General features: G+C 41.8%; 3 gene segments (V, D, J or C); all 3 read left to right on the top strand.

Annotated features, from left to right (window-relative positions):
- Positions 1–3,835: 3,835 nt before the first annotated feature.
- LOC120240432 lies at positions 3,836–4,568 on the top strand. The segment is given in 2 exon segments: positions 3,836–4,081; positions 4,213–4,568. Coding segments are annotated over 2 exon segments (408 nt in total).
- Positions 4,569–8,129: 3,561 nt separating this feature from the next.
- On the top strand, positions 8,130–9,082 carry LOC120240431. The segment is given in 2 exon segments: positions 8,130–8,260; positions 8,706–9,082. Coding segments are annotated over 2 exon segments (417 nt in total).
- A 12,719-nt stretch (positions 9,083–21,801) lies between these two features.
- Positions 21,802–22,368, top strand: LOC120240430. The segment is given in 2 exon segments: positions 21,802–21,887; positions 22,073–22,368. Coding segments are annotated over 2 exon segments (348 nt in total).
- The last annotated feature ends 470 nt before the right edge of the window (positions 22,369–22,838 follow it).

The following is a 22,838-nucleotide window of genomic DNA, read 5'->3' as shown; positions in this document are numbered from 1 at the left end:
AGCCACCCAAGGGTCCCTCAAATAAGGGCTTTTTAAATGTTTTTTTTTTTTAATTTCTGAGAGAGAGAGAGAGAGAGAGCGAGCGAGCAGGAGAGGGTCAGAAAGAGAGGGAGATACAGAGTCTGAAACAGGCTCCAGGCTCTGAGCTGGGGGTCTACACAGAGCCTGACGCAGGTCTCAAACCCACGAACCTTGAGATCATGTCCTGAGCCGAGGTCGAATGCGCAACTGACTGAGCCACCCAGGAGCCCCTGGGCTTTTTAAAGGAGATAAAATTCTTGGTCCTGTTATTTCTGACCACACACACATACACACACACACACACAAAATCAATAAATCAAATAGCTATTTCTCTGTAGAAAGATCACATGACTTCCCCCCCCCCGCCCCCCAAATGATCCCTAGGATGTGGCTTTCAAGGTTAAGCAGATAAAAGATGGCTTACCGAAAGATTGCTGACTGGATTCCTAGGGATGGATGGGAAACTCTCTGCCTCCAGGCTGAAGAAGATCTATATAAATAAATGATTACAAAATGTTCAGACCTTTGTGTAATTACAGAGACCAGGATGAATTTTGTCTAGGTCAACAGTTCATTGAAGTACACAGCCCTGTTCTGATTTAGTATGAGGACCCCCTCACAGTGAGCAGAGCAGAAGTATTTGTTAAGCAGTCGTTAGAGCAGGGTTCTGGTTTGGTTCTCATCACTGCACCGAGCACATCACAGGCACATACCCTGTCTCACCTATGTGCACTTCCAGACTCACACCTGGAAGGAAGCACGGTTCCTTCTCAGCCTTCCCAGGGGTTCTGGTGCTTGAAGGAAGAGACAGTATCCCCTTTCTGCCTCTTAAGAAATGCCACAGAGCCCTGTTTATGAATCATTTTCAAAGAATTCTCTCTTCCTTTCCATACTTCTTGACTTCTCTTATAGGCTGTAAGCAGGAGAAGGGCTTAGGGTTTCTGAACAAATCCTTCACTCTTACCAAGTCTTGTTGGAGGTGTCTGACTTCTCAACTAAGGTTTTATAGAAGTTATCCATGTTGACTTCAGCCTTAGATAAAATGATGAAAAACAGGAGAGTTCATTTGTGTGTGTGTGTGTGTTCCAGTAAAACTTTATTTGGCCCATCTTAATCAAGTTTAATAGATCTTTTTAAAACATAAGTAATTATAAAAATTCTTCCTTTTTTTAAAATGTTTTATTTATTTCTAGGAGAGAGAGAGAGAGACAGCGTGAGCAGGGGAGGGTCAGAGAAAGAGGGAGTCACAGACTGAAACAGGCTCCAGGCTCTCAGCTGGCAGTCAGTACAGAGCCCGACGCGGGGCTCGAACCCACAAACCGCGAGATCATGACCTGAGCGAAAGTCGGACGCTTAACCGACTAAGCCACCCAGGCGCCCCACAATTCCTCCTTAATAACAGTTATATATGAACTCTTGGTCAAGGTCAGCAGCTCGTTCCTTTACCAAAAAAGTAAAGCCACCCTCTGTGGACAAAAGGCACATGAAGAGCAGTGTGTATTTCCTTTTCTTTAAAGAAAAAAGAGAAAGAAACCCCAAAAGTTAATATGTACATACTTTCCATTTAAAAATTAGTCAGTGTGATTAATTCTGTTTTTGAATATAAGTTTCTAAGGTGTTCCATGTTTCAATGTACAATTCCTAGTTAGCTGATAGATTTAAGGTGCTGTCGAGGTGAGGGTGAACACAGCCCAAGGCCAACCTGGGGAGTCCTCAGCTCGACCTCCTGTGAGTGTCTTTGGGGGTGCCGGGGGGAATTACAAGTGGTGGCAATGATGGAGCATTCCAGGGGATGAACAAGGCTTCCACAGAGGGTTTGCTGTGCCTGCACATCATCACCCCAGGCTCTGTGTGGGGGTTCACCCAGGAAAGCTCATTGCTTAACTAAATGTAGTTACTATCCATTTCTTTCACACAATGCAAGCAGACATTGCAGCTTATTTATGTTATTAGTGATGGTTATATTAATATTTACTTCTGTCTTTTAAATAAGGTACATGTGCCTGTACCTACTGGAACATCACTGATGTTTCATTCTTCTCTCTGCAGGATGAAGCTGCCAGTGCTCCTACTCAGCCATTTCTGGTGGTTCCCTCTTCTGTCCTCACATACTGTCCATCACATTTGTCCTGTTACGTTCATTCTGTTGTCAATATTGTTATTTATTTTTCTGTCTACACGTTGGTTTATATAGGTATTTTTAAGTTTATTCATTTATTTTGAGAGAGAGGCAGGCAGAGAGAGAGAGAGAGACAGACAGACAGACAGACAGACATAGAGAATCCTAAGCAGGCTGCATGCTGTCAGCACAGAGCCTGATGTGGGGCTCAGACTCACGAACCGTGAGATCCATGACCTTAATTGAAACCAAGAGTCAGACAACCAACTGAGCCAGCCAGGAGCCCCTAGATATGTTGGTTTATAAAATTAAGAAACAATAAATGCCATGGAACCATTATGACTATGATATTTTGTTAATTGTTAATTTGTTTCTGCAAGGCAATGTGAAGAGAACATTTCCCACTTTAAACAGGCAATGTCATAGCCAAAGAAAAATGTTCCTAGCATCATCATTTGGTTTTACTTTTTCTAAAGTCTCTAGGTTATTTAAGATAACTTCACATTTATATCACCTCTTTCTTGTACATTTTCCCCTCTGCAGTTTCTAATCACCTTTATTTTTACTTCTGTGGAAAGAACAAATACTTTCTCTGTTTTTCAATTTTCTTTAAAGTTTATTTTGAGAGAGAGAGAGAGAGAGAATGCAAAAATGTGGAAGGGGCAGAGAGAGAAGGAAAGAGAAAATCCCAAGCAATCTCCTCAATGTCAGCTTGGTGCCTGATGTGTGGCTCAAACGCAGGAACTGTGAAATCATGACTTGAGCCAAAATCAAGAGCTGGATTCTCAACCAATTGAGCCAGCCAGGTGTGCCAGAGTAATATACGTTTGCTTTCTCATTTTTTAGATTCTTTTAATTTCTTCTCTACTGAGAGGAACCTACTTTCTTTTCACTTTTTATCCCCTGTTGGCTCAAAGCTCCCAGTTTTTATTACATATCCTGCTAAAAGGGTCTTACCTTTTTGGAATTGATTTTATGGGATGTTAAGGGAGATGAATGGCATTTTTCTTTCCTTTTTTCTCTTTTTAACAACAGATAGGTAATTTTTTGGTGTGTTTTAATTGTCATGATGCTCAATTTCAACCTGTCAACAGCCCTATAAATAAAACTGAGCCTGGGTCTATCTGTCTGATTCCCTGGCCCTAAGGATTATTAGATGTTTTACATGTAATCTTTATGGACAATTCCTCAGACAACTACTCTTCTCGCCTAAGCACATTTTCTGTGAAGGCTGTTAGTTTCTCTCTTCTTATGTGTCTTCCATACCTGAGATGAAAAGTTTGGACCATGAAGGGTCACATACTCACATATTACAGAAGGAGGAAATGTCAGAACAATCACAAATCACATCATGTCCCTGTAATCATAAGGATGAGAAAATTGTGTGTCAGTGGGGATTGTGACCATGCATGGTTTCAGTTGAAAGGGAAGAATATTCCTGAGTTACTTGATGTTAGAAGTTTGTTCAGCCTTCTTCTGCAACCCTCTCTAATGGTGCCTGGAAGAGTAAAGGACATGAAAAAGCTCACTAGAAGGACTGCTTCCTCTTGGCCTCCAGAGGGCGATGTTGCACAAATTAAAATTAGAATTGAAGACCCTCTCCCTCCCCAACCATCCTTCCTTTAGCTCCTCCTTTACAGAGCTGACTGTAGAGTCACAGGGAGCTCTTTGCAGATGGTGGCATATGAGGAATTTAGAAGTCAGGAAACACCCAGATTTGTGAAGGAAGAGACTCTTGCAAGTGTCTCTGGAACATATTTAGCCAAGATTCTAGAGCACTGACTGCACACATTCTTCCTTGTTGCAAGGGTGGTATTTCCCCAGCTATACTCCTTCTTGCTCAGGGAAGATCTTCAAAAAGGATCCCACAGCTTCTTCACTCCTCAGCCATGAGCTTGGCCTCTGTCCCCATGCTTGTGTTTATGATACTTTCTGCCCCGAGTGAGTAAAATTCTATTTCATCCTCTTGTTTCCTACCAGGACGGTATTACACCTGAGCTCTGAAGAGAGACACCTCTTCTTAATCGGTAAGTCTGTCCTGGTCTCACTGACTCAAAACATTAATGTTTCAGGAGGAACCGGAGCCCAGTCAGTGACCCAGCCTGACCTCCACATTACTGTCTCTGAAGAAGCCCCTCTGGAGCTGAGGTGCAACTACTCGTCTTCATTTCAGGTGTATGTTTTCTGGTACATACAGTACCCCAACCAAGGACTGCGGCTTCTCCTGAAGTACATAGCAGGGGACACCCTGGTGAAATGTACTGGAGGTTTCGAGGCTGAGTTTAAGAATAGTGAAAAGTCCTTCCACCTGAGAAAACCTTCCGTCCATGGGAACGATGCAGCCAAGTACTTCTGTGCTGTGAGTGACACAGTGCCTGGGACCGCAGGGGGGGCTGAACACAAACTTCTGGTGAATGTAGGCTTCTAGTGACTCAAGAGATCCACCCAGGGCACTTTCAGTGAGACCTTATATTCTATGGTGACAAGATGGACAGTGGGGACTAAGTTGCTTAGCTCTTGTGTAGACATGGTTCTAATCTTCCAAGAGTCAGGATTCAAGAGGAAAGGACAATTCATGAAGAAAAATCCCCCCCACAATGACTCCATCAGTCTGAAGACTGAAACTTGCTCAGAGAATCACTTTGGATGGGACAGTGGCAGGGATGGGTTTTTTCCAGGATTGCCATGTGACTTGTGACCAGACAGGAGAGTCCCTTGACAGTCTATGCTGATGGTTGTAATCCATCAGGGGACACTCTAAGCTTTCCTTTACATGAGGAACTTTCCTTAAGATCCTAGAGAATTCCATCTGTTTGTGTGCATATTTGAAAAATTCAGTGGAAACAGGAAGGTTAACAGAGGATGCAACTGAGGAAAATGTGATGAAATAAAATCATGCAGCACAGGAAGAATATTTGGTGAATGTTTCTGTCTTTACTAATCTTCCATTTTAATATAACCTAAAAAGATGGAGTAGAGATCTCCATCAGTCCATCAATGGATCAGCTTGAGGAGGGTGGGGCTGTGCTACTATGACAGAGATGTTTACTAGAGTGGAGCGAGAGTAGGAATCTGTTAGAGCCACATGATCTGGTGGCCCCAGTAGTAAATATTTATATTTTCCTTTTTTCCTAACTTTTGTAACTAAAAAAATTTTTTTCCAGAGAGAGAGAGAAAGGGAGAGAGGCTGAGAGAGAATCCCAAGCTGGCTCCACGCTGTCAGTGCAGACTCAAATGTAGGGCTTGATTTCAAGACTGTGAGATCATCACCTGAACCAAAATCGAGAGTTGGACACTTAACCACCTGTGTCACCCTGGAGCCCCCAAATTTCCCTTTTGTAAAAAGATACCAGTTGTTTTGGATTAAATTCCATTCAAATAACCTCATTTAACTTGATTATTTCTGTAAAGACATATGTTTAAGTAAGGTCATATTCTAATTTGCTAGAGATTAAGACTCCAAGTTATATCTTTTGGCAGGGGGGACACAGCTCAACCCATAACACCACAACTATTAATGATTACTTTCATTCTAAAGACTGATACATGGGAAAACTTTTAGTGTTTCTTCCTCTAGATGCATGATGTCCAGTAATGTCCTCCCGAGCAAGATAATAGATAGCACCATAGAGATATCAAGTTACATTTGTTGATTCGAACAGTAAGATCATTTTTCTTGTGATTTCCTATGTTAAACATAGTTTGCATTTGTATAGAACATTATGGTTTAGAGAGAATCTTCTTATGCATACTTAATTGATCTTTGTAATCTCTCTCATAGAGATGAAGAGAATTATTGCTTTGCACAAAATGCACAACTAGCAGGTCCTCAGAATCACTTACAATCCCCTTTCAGGGTTTTTTCCTTTGCATAAAATATACCCCAAAGTCCATGTGACCAAGCCCAACTATCTGCTACTGTGTTTAAGAACGATTATACTTGCCCTAAGTTGCAGGGTCTGAGGCATACTGACTTTTGGGAACCATTTCTTCTGTCCAGGTATAATGACCACTTGGGGTCGCTGTTGTAATTAGTTGACTCTATTAGGCTTTATTTATGGGCTTTATTTATTTATTTAGGCTTTATTTATTTATTTATTTATGTTCTAGTCTTTAGCTTCCTCTTAAATACTCCCTTTCTTTTCCACTTGCTACTGAGGGCAAGTTGGTTATTTATTCATGACTTGTGATATCTACAATGTTACTAGAAGTCATCAGCACTCACTAACCTTATACTTGGGGAAATGGAAAAAATTGCTTACTCAGAATAAACTGGGCAATTCTGGGCCTAAAAGAGTCACCTCTCAAACATTTTCTAGTGATTTTCCAATCGCATATTATATGAGCAAAGGGCTCACACCACATTAATGTATCTAGTATGTTTTGATTATAGTAGTTGGCTGAATCCAGCAATATTATGTGTTTTTTGGATTTGTCTCTTTTCCTAAATGGTTATTATCGTTGTTGTGTTGTATGTGCGTGAGTTATTACTATTATTGAATTTATACTGGATATGTCTTAAAGGGGAGCACTTTTGCACTATTGTTGTGGAATGCAAACTGGTGCAGCTGCTCTGGAGAACAGTGTGGAGGTTCCTCAAAAAATTAAAAATAAAACTACCTTACAACCTAGCTATTGTGCTACTGGGTATTTATTCAAAAGATGCAAAAATGCTGATGCAAAGGGGTACATGTACTCTAATGTTAATAGCAACATTGTCAACAATAGCCACCATATGGAAAGAGACCCAATGTCCATTGACTAATGAATGCATAAAGATGTGATATATGAAAAAGTCAGTCAGAGAAAGACAAATACCATATGATTTCACTTATATGTGGAATTTAAGAAACAAATCAGATGAACATAGGGGAAGGGAAGGAAAAATAAGATAAAAACAGACAGGGAGGCAAACCAGTAAGAGATTCTTAGATACAGAAAAGAAATGAAGATTACTGAAGGGGTGTTGGGTGAGGGGATGGGCTAAATGGGTGATGGGCATTAAGGAGGACACTTGTTGGGAAGAACACTAGGTGTCATATGTAAGTGATGAATCTCTGGGTACTATTCCTGAAACCATTAATACACTATATCTTAACAAACTGTGATTTAAATTACAAAAACATGTATATAATTCTACATAACTACTTTCACTGATTCAGATGAGAAGGAAGGGCATGAAGAAATTGAAGCTCAGAGGAGTTAAGTTGCTCAAAGTCAAAAGGTGGCAGAGCTAGGATTTGAAATTAGGTCTGTCTGACTTTGAACTTGAAGATGTTTTCTTCTCTGTCACCTCACTCCTTCTCTGGTTAGGTGAATGATTTGGCATCAAAGGTCCAAGCCTAGCTGGTCAGTAGGGACTGGCGAGGGGTCTGCTCCTCTGTGTAATGATTGTGAAGTGAAGTCTGAGAAGCAGTTGTTAGATGTGGACTTAGTGAGGTTATAAAGGACACCAGGGTGTCAGGTGATGAAAGATGGAGGTCAGAAAAAAAAAAAAAGAAAGAAAGATGGAGGTCAGATGGGCTCATGGCTCTTTAGTAGAATAAGATTAGCATTCCCTATTCATCTGGCTACATAGGCCCAATGGGGAGGATTCCAGGCATATAGGACCAGGTCAGGGGGTCATTCTGAGCTCTATGAGTATCAGACAGACTACAATCAATGGACATCATCTGGGACTGTAGGAAAAAGAGATATGATGGGGAATAAGGAGCCTGATGGAATGTACCCTCTGATACCTTGGCTTTATTCAGACCAAATCTACAAGGGGTTCTACCTTAGGAAAGAATGACAAGGAAATCTGGGTTGCTGTGCTGTTGTTCTGGAAGCTTTTACGTTTTCTTCTTCTTCCTGAGTGTTCAGTAGAGCCTTAAGGGGAAGCTAATCTGGGGAGGTGCTGCCTGTGCTATTGGCTTATGCTGGGGACAGCCCCAGTTGACAGCTGCTGGGGACAGCCCTGGGTGACAGCTGCTAGTGTGGCTCTGGCTGTTGTTGCTGTGCCTCTTTTCTGGTTCGTGTCCCAGTCCAGGATAGACTCTGCCACAGAACCGCAACCTAGGGTCCTGGTTTAGACCTAGGATATGAGGCAGGTGACAAGAGTGACTGTCCTCTTGCTCTTGGGTGAGTTATTTTGGGATTAAAAGGAATTAGGATGTGGCTGGGACTAGATGCTGGGATCTTGCCTGCTGTCATTGCCCTTTACCCAAGATGCTGAGGATGGCTGTGGGGTTGTGTTTTTCTCTAGGTAGAGCCTTAACATTTATGCAAGGGGTGACTCAGGGCAATAAAGATGTTCTGGGCTATTGAGCCCTGGGAGACGTTACCCCTCCATGGGTGGGAGAAATTACCCCTGTTACTTTTGTACACATGTTCCTGGGGTTCTCAAAATAAATATTAAAAAATTGTCCTGAAATACAAATGGGAAGGAAATTCTAAATGTCTGCATATGGTGGGGAAGGAGGATATGGGGGTGGATTTGACTGTGAAAGAGAACTTGCCGAGTTGGACCTATGATATATCGGGTTTCAGGATAGGAGCTAGTATTGTGTTTTGACTCCTTTCACAGGTACTTTGAGCCTTGCTAAGACCACCCAGCCCATATTCATTCAGTTTTATGAAGGACAAGAAGTGAACATATCCTGTAACCACACCAACATTGCCACAAATGAGTATATCTACTGGTACCGACAGTTCTCCAATCAGGGACCACAATTCATTATTCAAGGATTTAAGGCAAACGTGACAAATGAAGTGGCATCTCTGTTCATCTCAGCGGACAGGACGTCCAGCATCCTGAGGCTGCCCACAGCTGTCCGGAGAGACACTGCTGTGTATTACTGCATTGTAGTCATGCACAGTGAGTCAGATGGGGCTGCACCTGTGCGGTATCCCCTGTGGGTGGGAGTCACAGCCCAGGGGAAGCCCCAACATAGTGCCATCTGAAATGTTTGTTTTATTTATTATTTTCAGAAAGCATTAGTAAATCCATGTATCTACTTTGTATTTAAAAACATTTGAATTTACTTATTTTTTAAAGTTTATTTTTATTTACTTTGAGAGAAAGAGAGCAAGCAGAGGAGGGACAGAGAGAGAGGGAGGGAAAAAGAGGAAACCAAGCAGGCTCTGGCTGTAAGCATGAGGCTTAAACTCACAATCTGTGAGATCATGACCTGAACTTAAGTTGGATGCTCAACTGACTGAGTCACCCAAGCATCCCAATTAATTTATATTAAAAGAGGGAGAGAGGGGGCGCCTGGGTGGCTTACTCGGTTAAGCGTCCGACTTTCGCTTAGGTCATGATCTCGCGGTTCGTGGGTTCGAGCCCCACGTCGGGCTCTGTGCTGACTGCCAGCTCTGAGCCTGGAGCCTGTTTCAGTCTGTGACTCCCTCTCTCTCTGACCCTCCCCTGCTCATGCTGTCTCTCTCTCTCTCTCTCCTAGAAATAAATAAAAATATAAAAAAAAATAAATAAATAAAAGAGGGAGAGAGAGAGAGAGAGTGAAAGAGAGGAGAGAGCACATGTGCATGCAGAGGAGGGTCAGAGAGAGAGAGGGAGAGAGAATCCAAAGCAGGCTCTGTGCTGTCTGCCCAGAGTCCAATGTGGGGTTCAATCCCATAATCCTAGGATCATGACCTGAGCTGAAATCAAGTGTGGAACACTAAATTGACTGAGCCACTCAGGTGTCTTTTCTTTCTTTTTTTGAGAGAGAGAAAGAGAGAGAGAGACAGAGTGTGAGCAGGGGCAAGGGGCAGAGGGATACAGAGAGAATCCCATGAAAGCTTCACACTGACAGTGGAGGACTTGGGGCTCAAACCCATGAACTAGGAGATCATGACCTGAGTCAAAATCAAGAGTAGGATGCTTAACAGACTGAGCCACCCAGGGTCTGAAGTCCCTATTTCTGTCTGAGTTGTCATCTCACTTTCCTTACCCTCCATTCCAACTTTCCATCTTGGAAAATGATTAGAAAAACAAAACAAAAAGATGAGGAAAGTTGGATATCTCTCTTCACTGCTTTTTCTACCCCCCTCCAGCCTGAATCCTCCACCCCCAACACATTGACACCCCTGAGAAACCTTGCACACACAGCCAGCACGGGGCCATCATTGCTGGAGTTTCTTGTGAAGAAGCAAAGTCACAGTTGAAGCATGAGTATGTTTGGTGCTCAGTGACTCTGGAGGAACGTGGTGACTGTTAACAACACAACTTCTCTGGACCCAAGACTCTACACTCTTCAGAGTAGGGGTGAAGGCACCTCAGCGACCATCCAAGGAGTCATGAAGAGACCCCGGGGAGCTCGCTGGGGCTTCTGTGGGTGCAGGTTTGCTGTGAGTGGGGTGTCCCAGACAGAGGCTGGGGAGGTTCCCAGCCCCCAGTGGTGGGGGAGCTGACCCAGAGTTCCTGGGGGTCCACACCCTCAGCGGGTGTTTCTGGGGATATTTTGTGGGTTTGAAAACTGCATCAGTGACTCCGCAGTGAGTTCATTTGTGTTTCTTTTTCCAAGCAGGGGTGAGAGGGGTGGAGGTGGAGCAGAGACCTCCAGCCCTGAGCGTCCAGGAGGGAGCCAGCTCTACCCTGAGCTGTAACTTTTCCAGCTCAGTGAACAACGTGCAGTGGTTCCGACAGAATCTTGGCGGCGGCGGCCTCACGCGGCTGTTTTTCATCGCGTCAGGGATGCAGCAGGACGGGAGGTTAGCCTGCACACTGAACACGAAGGACCGACACAGCAGCCTGCACATCAGGGCCTCCAGGCAGGAAGACGCAGCCACCTACCTGTGTGCGGCGGAGGCACAGTGCTGCCTGCCGCCCTGCAGCCTATCTCTTCCACCCAGGCTCCTCCACCAGGAAGCCTTCCTTGCTCAGCAGCATTTGCACAGTCTTATGTTTCCTTCTTCATTTTGTCAGTCTTTTAATTCTCTCTATAATTATAAACCTATAATGCTAACATGGACCTTTTAGAGATGCTCAAAACAGTGGCAAGATTCAAACTCATGCTTAAGTAAACAGTGGAAATGTCCAACTCAGAGTCAAAGCTACAGCTTCAGTGAGCAGACACTAAATAGGTTATTATGATGTGAAGGCCACACCTGTACTTGCTGCTGGTACAACTCACCTGTTAATATGGACACATAGCTCAGCTTTTAAAAAGGGTAAAAAAGCACGTGGGCTTACTGGACATGCTTGTATTTATGACTTTTAGTGCCTGGAGGTCCTGAATAACAAATATAATGTTTAGATAACATGATGTGCAATGAGCACTGTACAAACATCTTTATTACCATGTCATCTCCATAATATCTAGTGATGCAGGCACTGTGTTGTTCCCCCCCCACCCCCCCATTTTTACAACAAGGGTAAGAAGCTTAAAAAGTAAAAAGGTAAATGACTTTCAAAGGCCAAGTTACCAACTGGCTGACCCACTATTGGAAGAGAAGCAATCTGACTTCATCCCACGTTCTTTTTTTTTTTTTTTTTAATTTTTTAAGGTTTTTATTTATTTCTAGGAGGGAGAGAGATAGTATGAGCAGGAGAGGGTCAGAGAGAGAGGGAGTCACAGACTGAAACAGGCTCCAGGCTCTGAGCTGGCAGTCAGCACAGAGCCCGACGCGGGGCTCGAACCCAGAACCGCGAGATCATGACCTAAGCGAAAGTCGGACGCTTAACCGACTAAGCCACCCAGGCGCCCCACCCCACGTTCTTTTTTTAAAAAATTGTTTATTTATTTATTCTGAGAGAGAGAAAGAGAGAGAGAATGAGTGGGAGAGGGACAGAGAGAGAGATGGAGAGAGAGAGAATCCCCAACAGGCTCCACACTGTCGGTGAGGAGAGGAGCCTGATGTGGGGCTCAGTCCCACGAACCGCAAGATCATGACCTGAGCTGAAATCACGACTGGGCCGCTTAACTGACAGAGGCCCAGGAGCCCCTTTGATCCCATGTTCTTTTCTTTTTTTTGTTTGGATTCCATGTTCTCAATCCCTACATTCTTGCTACCTTTTCATAAACCTACAAATCAAATTATTTAACGTGATAAGTATGCAGAATGTTTTCATACGTGTCAATGAATAAAGAAGCATATTTTGACAATTTCTAATTAGTGACACCTAAGGTAAAGTTAGTTGTTGAGTTCCTCTATGAAGTGATGGCTCCCTTATTGGCATCAGTTCTACAAAAGCACCCACTGCTATTTCCAGCTGGTCTCAGTGACCCAGGCAGCAAAAGCCAGAAGACAAATGAGACGAGGGCCATGCCATGAGTCAACCCTGGCCCTACCAGCCACCGGAATCTGTTTTCTTCTAAGGGGGAAGTAGTCAAAATTATTTCATTTGGAGTTCACTCAAACATACATTCACTCAACAAGTATTTATTCTGTAACATGGTGTAACAAGCACTGGTGTGGAGGATGAAGATATCTGATTCCACGGTACAGACAAGCTTCCTGTACATATGGAATTTTTATTGTACAATGGGGAGACAGGACAAGGCAACAATTGGACAAATGACTTCAACATATAAGTGACATTAAGAAAATAAAATAGGGCAATTTGAAGGAGAATTGCAGTGGCCATGGAGCTTTCTGAAGTTGGTGACATTTGAACTGAACCTTCAATGATGAAAATGACAAAACACAAAGTGTTAATACCTGGGGTAGGGAAGAATTTTCAAATGCAACAATGGCCATTAGGCAGAAGGAAATTTGGTATATTTGTGAAAGAAGGCTGATGTTCCCAGAAGGCAGTGAGAAGGAGAGTGGTGGGCGATGGGTCCAAGAGGGAGTTAGGGGCCCGATCTTATATGGCCTTTTACGATTATGGTTAGGTTCACATATTATTCTATATGTAATGGGAAGCATTTGAAGGGTTTTATTTTATTAAAAAAATGTTAAACATTTATTTATTTTGAGAGAGAGAGAGAGAGAGAGAGAGAGAACAAGCCGGGGAGGAGCAGAGAAAGGCAGACACGGATTCCAAAGGAGGCTCCAGGCTCTGAGCCATCAGCACAGAGCCCAGTGTGGAACTTGAACTCATGAACCGTGAGATCATGACCTGAGCCAAAGTCAGCAACTTAACTGACTAAACCACCCAGGCATCCCTGAAGGGTTATATTATTTTTTTTAAGTAAAAAAATTTGTTTTGATGCTTACTTAATTTTGAGAGACAGAGACACAAGCAGAGTGTGAGTGAGGGAAGGCAGAGAGAAAGGGAGACACAGAATCTGAAGCAGGCTCCAGGCTCTGAGCTGTCAGCACAGAGCCCGATGCAGGGCTTGAACTCATGAGCCTCGAGATCATGACCTGAACCCAAGTCAGATGCTCAACCAACGGAGCCACCCAGGCATCCCACACCTGAAGGGTTTTAAATAGGTGTTCTAATGTATATTTCAGAAGGATCACAGTCCATATTCTGAGGAACGGCTCACGGGGAAGTGTGTGACAAGACTATGGCACAAAGAAAGGAAGAGCTTCCAAGACCTAGTGAAACCTGGTGGAAGCCAAGTTCTGGGAGGGGTCCTATAATAGTAGTCACGTTTTCTTTATGTGAAAATTTCAGAAGGAAGTTATTTTAACAGCAATTGGTTAAAACTAATTTCCCATGCTAATTACCCCTATATCAGGCCTTCACTTGTTTTAGGTGGTGTTGGAGTGGCTTCAGACATTTTTGGGAATCTGGCTAAGGTGAGATTGAGTTGAGGACACATTTAGTTTATGTTAGGTGGGATATATTTATGTGATTTGTAGTGATTTCTGTGTATAGTTAAATTTCTGCTAGTCATTCCTAGGGAAGGAATTGCTTTCAGGAATATTCCTTCTGCTTACTGTGTCCACTCTCCCAGCATTAGGAAGTGAAATGGCACAAAAGTGGCTTGGACATGCGCTATTGCCCTCAGTATTTAAGTATGTGGGTAGAAGAAGAGATTCAAGGTTTGAAATATACAGAGTTGTGTCATATAATTAGGTAACTTTCCCGTTCTAGGTATCTCACTTAAGTGGAAGGAATCTTTCTCCTTTTGTGTCTGGCTTGTTTCACTGCAGCCTGTCTTCTAGGTTCATCCATGTTGTAGCATGTCTCAGAATTTCATTCCTTTTTCAGGCTCAGTGGGTGGCGTAGTCAGTTAGGCACCTGAATCTTGATCTTGGCTCAAGTCATGATCTCATGGTTCATTGGGCTCTGTGCTAATGGTGCAGAGCCTGCTTGGAATTTTGTCTCTCCTTCTCTCTGCCCTGTGTACGTGCATGCTCTCTCTCAAATAAATAAGAGCTTTAAAAAAAGGATGTATTTACCAAATGTTGCCAGAAGGGTGGTGGGTGAAGAAGGGGCAACATGGTGGAAGGGGAGTGGGAGACACAGGATTTCAGTTATGGAAGGAATACATCATGAGAATTAAAGGCCCAGCACAACGAATATAGTCGATGATGCTGTAGTAGTGTTGCATGCTGACAGATGGACCTACACTTGTGGTGAGCACAGCATAATGTTTAAACTTGTCAAATCACTATGTTGTACACCTGAAATGAATGTAACATTGTTTGTCAACTACACATAAATAAAAAAAATCAAAAAAGAAGATGTATTGATCTCTTCCATCAGGTTTTTTTTTTAATTGAGATATAATTGACATATAACATTGCGTAAGTTTAAGGTGTACAAGATTTTGGTTTGCTATATTTATATATTGTAATCTGATGACCACCACGGCCTTAACTAACACCTCCTCTGTCATGTCACATAATTATCATTTCTCTTTCTGTGGTGAGAACAATGAAGATTTAGTCTCTTAGCAATTTTGAAGCTAATAATACAGTATTGTTGACTATAATCCCTATGCTGTGCATTAGATTTCCAAGACTTATGTATCTACTAGTTCTAAGTTTATACTGTTAGACAGTCTCTCCCTAATTCCCTAACCTCCAGCTCCTGAGAAGCACCATCCAACTCTGTTTTTATGAGTTTGGCTTTTTTAGATTCTACATATAAGTGATATCATATAGTATTTGTCTTTCTCTGTCTGACATATTACACTTAGCATAATGCCCTTCAAGATCCATCCATGTAGCAAATAGCAGGATGTCCTTCTAGCTCGTGGGTGAATGATATTCCATTATATAATATATATACCACGTCTTCTTTATGTGTTTATATGTTGACATTTTCCTGATTTCAAGTAGACCAAGCCTGTTGAAAAAATGTGGATAACATGTAACTTCTTCAAATTTATTTAAAATGACTCAATACTGTGCTGAGAGGATGAGACGGAATCCTGAAATCTACATTTACACTATGTTTTCTTTCTGTGAGTCTACTAACTTCTGATTGGAGACACACTCAGAACTTAATATATTTAACCTGTTGTTCTGTGTGTCAGTCCCCCACAGATACAGGATGAGAGGATGTGACCAGCTGGTTTAGCAGTTGGGGACCCGACCACAAGATGGCAGAACATCTCTGCTAATGCAGAATATGTGAAAGGGTCCTTTTGGTTGGCTCTGTAAGAGTTGGCTAAAGACAGAAGCAGATACTTGTGTAGACAGTTTAAGAAACCACTGTGCTTTGGAGGAAAGAAAGAGATAACTTGGTAACAGAAGTAGCTCTCCTGGCTAGAGATTGCAGGTCCCAATTGGAAGAAACATGAAGACACTCATTGGACCTTTGGTCCTGTTCTTGTGGCTGCGGCTGAACTGTGAGTGGAAAGCTTTTGGGAACAGGGTGCCTGAGTAAATATTCGTTAGAAGTCTGAATGAGAGACTGGCCTCTTCCAGATTTCCTGAAGCTGATGCAGCAAAAATGAAAAGCAGGGACACCTGGTGTGGCTTAGTCGGTTAAGCGTCCGACTCTCGGTTTCAGCTCAGGTCATAATCTCACGGTTTGTGAGTTTGAGTCCCATGTCAGGCTCTGCACTGACGCTGTGGAATCTGCTTGGGATTTTGTCTCTCTCTCTCTCTCTGTTCTTCCCCTGCTCCCTCTCTATCTCTCTCTCTCTCAAAATAAATAAATAAACATAAAAAAAGAAATGCAAACTCTGAAGAATGATGACCTGATGATCTTGCCTGACTTTTCCTTTGCACAGGTATGAGTAGAGGAGAAGACGTAAAGCAGCATCCTTCTTTCCTGAGTGCCTGGGAGGGAGGCAGCTTTGTTATCAATTGCACTTACACCGACAGTGCCTCCACCTACTTCTTCTGGTATAAGCAAGAGCCTAGAAAAGGCCTCCAGTTGCTTATACATACTATTTCAAATATGGACAAGAAACAAGAACAAAGGCTCACCGTCCTATTGAATAAGAAGAACAAACATCTCTCCCTGAAAGTCACACGGACCCATCCTGGAGACTCGGCCACCTACTTCTGTGCAGTCAGAGCACAGTGGTCCCCAAACACCTGCAGCCTGTCTCTAAACCTAAAACTGGGGTGGAAGCCTCACCCTTTTTACTTTGCCACAAGCCTTCAAGTCAGAGATGTTGCTGTATTGAATTTTAAACACATAAACATTCTGAATGATTTGAAAAGCCAGTTTCAAGTGACCCAATAAGTGTCAGAACATTTGGAATGAACACTTAAGGGAGCTAGCGATTTCTTAGTTAAATATCTAGACTTTAAGGTTGGCTTTATGAGTACCATTCAAAGTTCTCCTTTACCAAGGACATCTTGGTGTCAATGTCAGAGAGCACTCTTTTTGATGGAAAGATTTTTGTCTTTTAATAATAGCATTCATGAGGCACCTGGGTGGCTCAGTTGGTTAAGCATCCGACTTCGGCTTAGGTCATAATCTTGCGGTCTGTGAGTTCAGCCTGAAGTCAGGTTCTGTGCTGACAGCTCAGAGCTTGGAGCCTGTTTCAGATTCTGTGTTTCCCTCTCTCTCTGCCCCTCCCCTGCTCATGCTCTGTCTCTCTCAAGAATAAATAAATATTAAAAATTTAAAAAAATAGCATTCATTAGCTTTTCTGATTATAAAAATATTAACTCTATGTTATAGGAAGAAAACCAAAAAGATATATAAAATAGAGTTAAAATATAATGCTATTATCCAGATAAATCATGGCTAACATCTGGTATACTTTCTTCATTAAATTCTTGTTAAAAATTTGAAGCACACTAGGGGCACCTGGGTGGCTCAGTTGGTTGAGCGTGTCACAGTTTCATGGGTTCGAGCCCTGCATTGGGCTCTGTGTTAGCAGGGCAGAGCCTGCTTGGGGTTTTCTCTCTCCCCTATCTCTGTCCACCCCTCCACCCCCTGCTCACACTGTCTCTGTCTCTCTCAAAAATAAATAAAAATAAACTTAAAAAAAAAAACTAGAAGCACACAGACTAGTATTTTGACTTACTTCCACTTAATGTTATATCATAATCTGAGTATTTCACATTTGCCAAATCTTATGAAATTGAACTTTTAATACTTTTATTATATTATGTCACTATTTTCCTTTTTTTTTTTTAACATTTATTTATTTTTTGAGAGAGAGAAAGACAAACAGACTGTGAGTGGGGAGGGGCAGAGAGAGGAAACATAGAATCTGAAGCAGGCTCCAGGTTCTGAACTGTCAGCACAGAGCCCCATGCGGGTTCGAACTCAGAAACTGTGATATCATGATCTAAGCCAAAGTTGGATGCTCAACTAAGTGAGTCTCCCAATATCACCATTTTGTTTATTTAATCAATCATTCCCTTATATTTGTGGTGAAAAGCAATATTTTTCTTAACTCAGATGTTACTCTTAAAATAGATAGTTTTTTAAGTGTGGTAGCTAACAATAACAATAATAGTAATAATTAGTACAAAGACAATGGAAAAACAAGAAATGGACTCGAATATGAAAGACTTTGAATAAAAAGAGGAATTTTAAATTAATGGGGAAGAATAGGATTATCCTCAAATTACATTGTATCAGTTGTTCAGGTCAGAGGTTCTCAGACCTTCTCCTGAAGCATCTCTACAGATGCTTCAGGGAGAATGAACGTGACTTTCCTCTTTCAAATCTGGATGTGAGGGCAGAGGAGCCCAAAGTAGTCTGGTGAAAGTGTAGACAATCTCATGTTTACTTTAAAATTTGTGGGTAATCATTCTTATTTTACTGCATTATGTATCCATATTAATTTTAGAGCTTATTAATTGTAAATCATTTACCAGTTTACCAATTCTCCAATTTTTCAGTAATATTAGTGCTCCCAGATGATGCATTATATTTGCTACATGTTTTGGCTGGAGGGCAAGAGTCCTCTAATTTGAGAAGCACAAAGTTGACTATTTGAAAACAAAAGTGTTGCAAAATCACTAGGCAATGAGTAAATATTGGATAAACAAATAAATGAAGTACCTCACATGATGAAATAAATTCCAGAGATATTAAAAAATTAAATCACAGTTATTAGTAAAAAATACAAATGCACTTGTTAATCAAGAAGCTAAAGGGAGAAGAATTCTCTAAACTGAAGAACAAGGGAAGAAATCAAGGGAAAAAACAGATTTGATTACATAAATATTAAAAGCTAATTTATTATATGAAAAACATGACAAATTACATTAAAACCACAGCTCACTGTGACTTTGCTGCTAATGTGACAATGGATTAATAATTTCTCTGAATAACTTTTATACGTGTAAGAAGGAAAACACTGAGATCGAAATAAGTAAAGATTCAGCAGGTATGCTGAAGGAGCTTACACAGGAAAAAAATACCATGGCTCACAAACACATGGAAAATGTTTAAGCTCACTGGTATTCATACAAATGTAAACAAATAACCTAAAAAAAAACCATTACGGAGTTGTAGGAATAATTTAATAGCGATTTAAATAACAGAGAGTTTGAATAGGATGTTGTGAAATAAACAGACTAGTGTGATAGTAACTTTGTAAGCTATTTTGGAAAGTAATTAAAAAACATGACTTCCTGGTCGAAAAACAGATTAATTTCCTTATAATTTTTTTCTTAGAAAATTTGTCTTCAGGAAAACCCTCCATGCATATGAAAATAATTATTTACAAAAATATTTGGGAAATTATTTATAGTTCCCCAAAATTGAAACCCAAAATGCCTAATCTTAAAGAGATGGGATTAATCACCCAAATAGAATATTAGATAGCGAATAAATGGTATTTATAAAAAGAATCTAAAATGGTTATTTAAAAGTGATCACTGAAAAGACTCAAGATACTAACTGGTGTTATTGCTACTTAATATTGCTACTTAGTGAAAATCTGAACAGCACAAAGATTAGAAAGTAAGACACCACAATATTGATAATGTATATCCTTGCTTAATGGCATAAGTAGTGATTCTTCTCTTTTCAATCTCTTTTCCACATTTTCAAAGTATAAGACTTATTTGATTTAAGGTATCTCTAATCCATCATTTCCCGCAAATTCTCTAAAATTCCTCCCAGCTCTGAAATGCAGTGAACCCTGGTTAAGTCACTCTTCCTCACAGTGAGAAGGCTAATTGTGTAGCCTGCATTGTATTCATTCTCTTAAAAACATTTTTTTAATGTTTACTTCTTTTTAGGTAGGGTGAGGGGTGGGGGGCAGAGAGAGAGGGAGACAGAATCTGAAGCAGGCTCCAGGCTCTGAGCTGTCAGCACAGAGCCAGACACGGGACTTGAACTCATGAACCAAGAGATCATAACCTGAGCTGATGTCAAATGCTTAAGGGACTGAGTCACCCAGGCGTCCCTGTGTTCCTTCTCTTAAAGTAAGAGTTCATATTTACTGAATTCTCACCGTGCGTGATGTATGTACAACGCGTTTTATGGATGTCAGCCCATCTATGTCTCCTCATAACGACTCGATCATATTCCTGTTTCACAGACAAAGAAATTGGCACTTGAAGACGTTAAGTAGCTTGCTCAAGCTCAGTCAGAGAGTAAATGCAAGAGTAGGTGTCAAAGCCCAGACAGTTTGAGTCTGGAATATACTCCACAATGCCTATCGACTTCACTCTCTAAATTACTCTTGAGGACAAGCAGCCAGGTCAAATGTATAGAATTTTCATAATATTACTAACTTGCTGAAAACCCTCAATAGGTTTTTTGCTAATAAATAACCTGCAAATTCAAGCATTGAAAATCTTCTGCCTTCTAGGCCCAAATCCTCCTTCCAGCTTTATTTCTCAGCATCCCCTACCCCATTCTCTTCTATCTTCTTTCCATGCATTCATTTGCCCATCTGTCCATCCATTTATCCATCCATCATTTAGGCCACAGAATGGCCTAAATGCATCTGAGGAAGTGACTACAATACAACCACCTTAGCATTAGCAACGTAGAAAAGAAAGAAATTCTGATATATGCAATCAGAAGACTGTTGTATTTAAAAAAAGAAACCACAAAAAACAATTTACCTTTCAGAGAACATGGATCTGCATGAACTCCCTGATTTGAGTTCCTCCTGGATTTAAAGTGAGTATTTACTTACATTAGTCCAACAAGATCAAGAAGAAAACCTTTTGAAGTTAAAGCAATAATTTTCCTGCTTGTGGGGAGGCCAGTCAGGATGAAGAGAGGAAGTTCATTCCCTGGATCTGAGAAAGTTCCTGAGAATTCAGTCATGCATTGTCTGTGCCTTACATTATCTACAGCTGGTGGCAGCCTCTAAGAACTGTTGTGGGAACATCAGAATAGTCTGATGGGGCAGTGGAATGGACACGTTGGGAAACGTGGTCATTTGTCCTGTCTCAGACCTTGATACTGCAAACTCCCTTTTCTGGACTGAGACTCAACCAGCATTCTTCTAGACTTGTTCCTTAAAGTGTGAGCTGAGAACCCATGGCATTGACATTGCCAGGACGCTTGTTCGAAATATAGACTATCCAGTTCCACCAGAGATCTAATGGTAGGGGCCCTGAGCTGGCTTCCCCAAGATAGTTCACTTTGGCACAAAGATTATTTCGAGTTAAAAAGGCAATCAAAACCCAGCAGATTCAGGAAAAGCTTTTTACCTCCTCCCTACCCAACAATTGCTTTAAAAGAATTTAGATAGAGCACCTGCTCCAGGAAGAGAACTTTCGCCATAACTATATTATACCGTGAACTAAGTGTGGTAGATGGGGAGAAACTTAACCAAGCCTGTTTGTCAAAGTCCTCTATGTCCACTGTGGCTCAACTTGCTTACCAAATATTTACTTTTTCATCTTCCTGTGAGTTGCTTTCCCTCCCTTTGAAGTTCCGGACCCCTACCTCCTTCTCCTTAGTTCAGAATGACATATATGCCTCATTTTGCCTATCTTTGGAATTTCCATGTCTGTATGGATTCCCCTTAAGTACGGAATCAAATTTAATTCTCTCCTGTTAATTTGTTTCATCACCATTTGATTCCTAGTCTGACTAAAAGGATCTTGAAGGGAACAAGATATTCTTAGTCCCCTACATAATGAAAAAGAATCTGTATTTTAGCAAGATCCCTAGGTAATTGGTATGCACGTGAGAAGCACTGGTCTGGAGAATATTTTATTATTGTCAAAAAGCTTCTGAACACAAGATGGCGGTGTTTCCTATCTATTGGTATCCTTTCACAGATTGGAAACAAGTTTGCTTTAAAATTGGATTAGACCAGTGTGTGTCGGGAGAGGGTGAAGAAGCTTGTCGCTGATTGGGTAGGAAGCAGAGACTTCCTCCCAGAGAAGAACCTCAGGAACACCCACCAAACTAAAGAGAATGGCTTTTTGATTGAGGAGACTGAGTCCACCTGTCAGGCTACCGTTGGGAAGAAGATGGAGTTGTTCCTGGGAGTTATTTTGGTGATTTTGTGGCTTCCAGTGGACTGTAAGTTGAAGGCCTTCTGGTGACGAGAACAAAGAGATCTAGGGGCCCAGGCCACAGGCTGGAGGGGGAAGAGCTAGGATCCGTTCTGCTTCATCTTTGGTTATATCTGGGGTTGCCGAAAGAAAATATGATTCTTAAGAGTGTCATGTAGTGACTCTTGTTTCTGGTATTGTGTCTCTGCCCAGGGGTAAGCAGCCAGAAGATGGAACAGAGTCCTCAGTCCCTGAACATCCAGGAGGGTGAGAAGGCTGTTCTGACCTGTAACTGCACACAGTTTTCTCCAGTGGTCTTCCAGTGGTACCGACAAGATCCGGGAAGAGGCCTTGTCTTCTTGCTACTAATCCGTGAAAATGAGGGTAAAAAACAAATAGGAAGACTGACGGCTACCTTTGATAAGACCATCAAACAGAGTTCCTTTTACATAACAGAACCTCAGCCTGCAGACTCAGCCACCTACCTCTGTGCTGCAGACACACAGTAGGGTCCCGCCACCTGCTTCCTGTGCCCAAACTCTGCTAAAAAACTTACAGTCAACAAAGCTGCTGGCTGCGCTGACCCCAAGGGTTTCATATGCTGCTGGCAGATTCAACAGAAGCACTTGAGCTGAGGAAAGGGTGTGAGAAAAAGCACTGGACTGACCCAAAGGGAGCCGGGGATTCATCTCACAGCCTCAGCACCGCACATACTACCGAGTGACTTTAGTGAGACTTACAGGTCTCAGTTTCCTCATCGGAACACAGAGGGCTTAACCTGTGATTCTCAGCTCTGAAATTCAGAGTCCAAGTTTTCAGGAAAAATGAATATGCCCTGAAGAGTGCCAGAGAGCAAGAAAAGAGGATTTGGATGTATGTATTTGCACGTGTGGGTGCGTAAGAGTTTAAGGGCAATGAATTCTGCCCAATCTTTGTGACTAGCCCAGAACAGCATGAGGCCTATACAGGGTTAAACACA

This window comes from Hyaena hyaena, unplaced genomic scaffold (genome assembly GCF_003009895.1).
Source record: "Hyaena hyaena isolate Hyena2069 unplaced genomic scaffold, ASM300989v1 scaffold_256, whole genome shotgun sequence".
NCBI lineage: Eukaryota > Metazoa > Chordata > Mammalia > Carnivora > Hyaenidae > Hyaena > Hyaena hyaena.
This window is presented reverse-complemented; position numbering and strand designations above follow the sequence as displayed.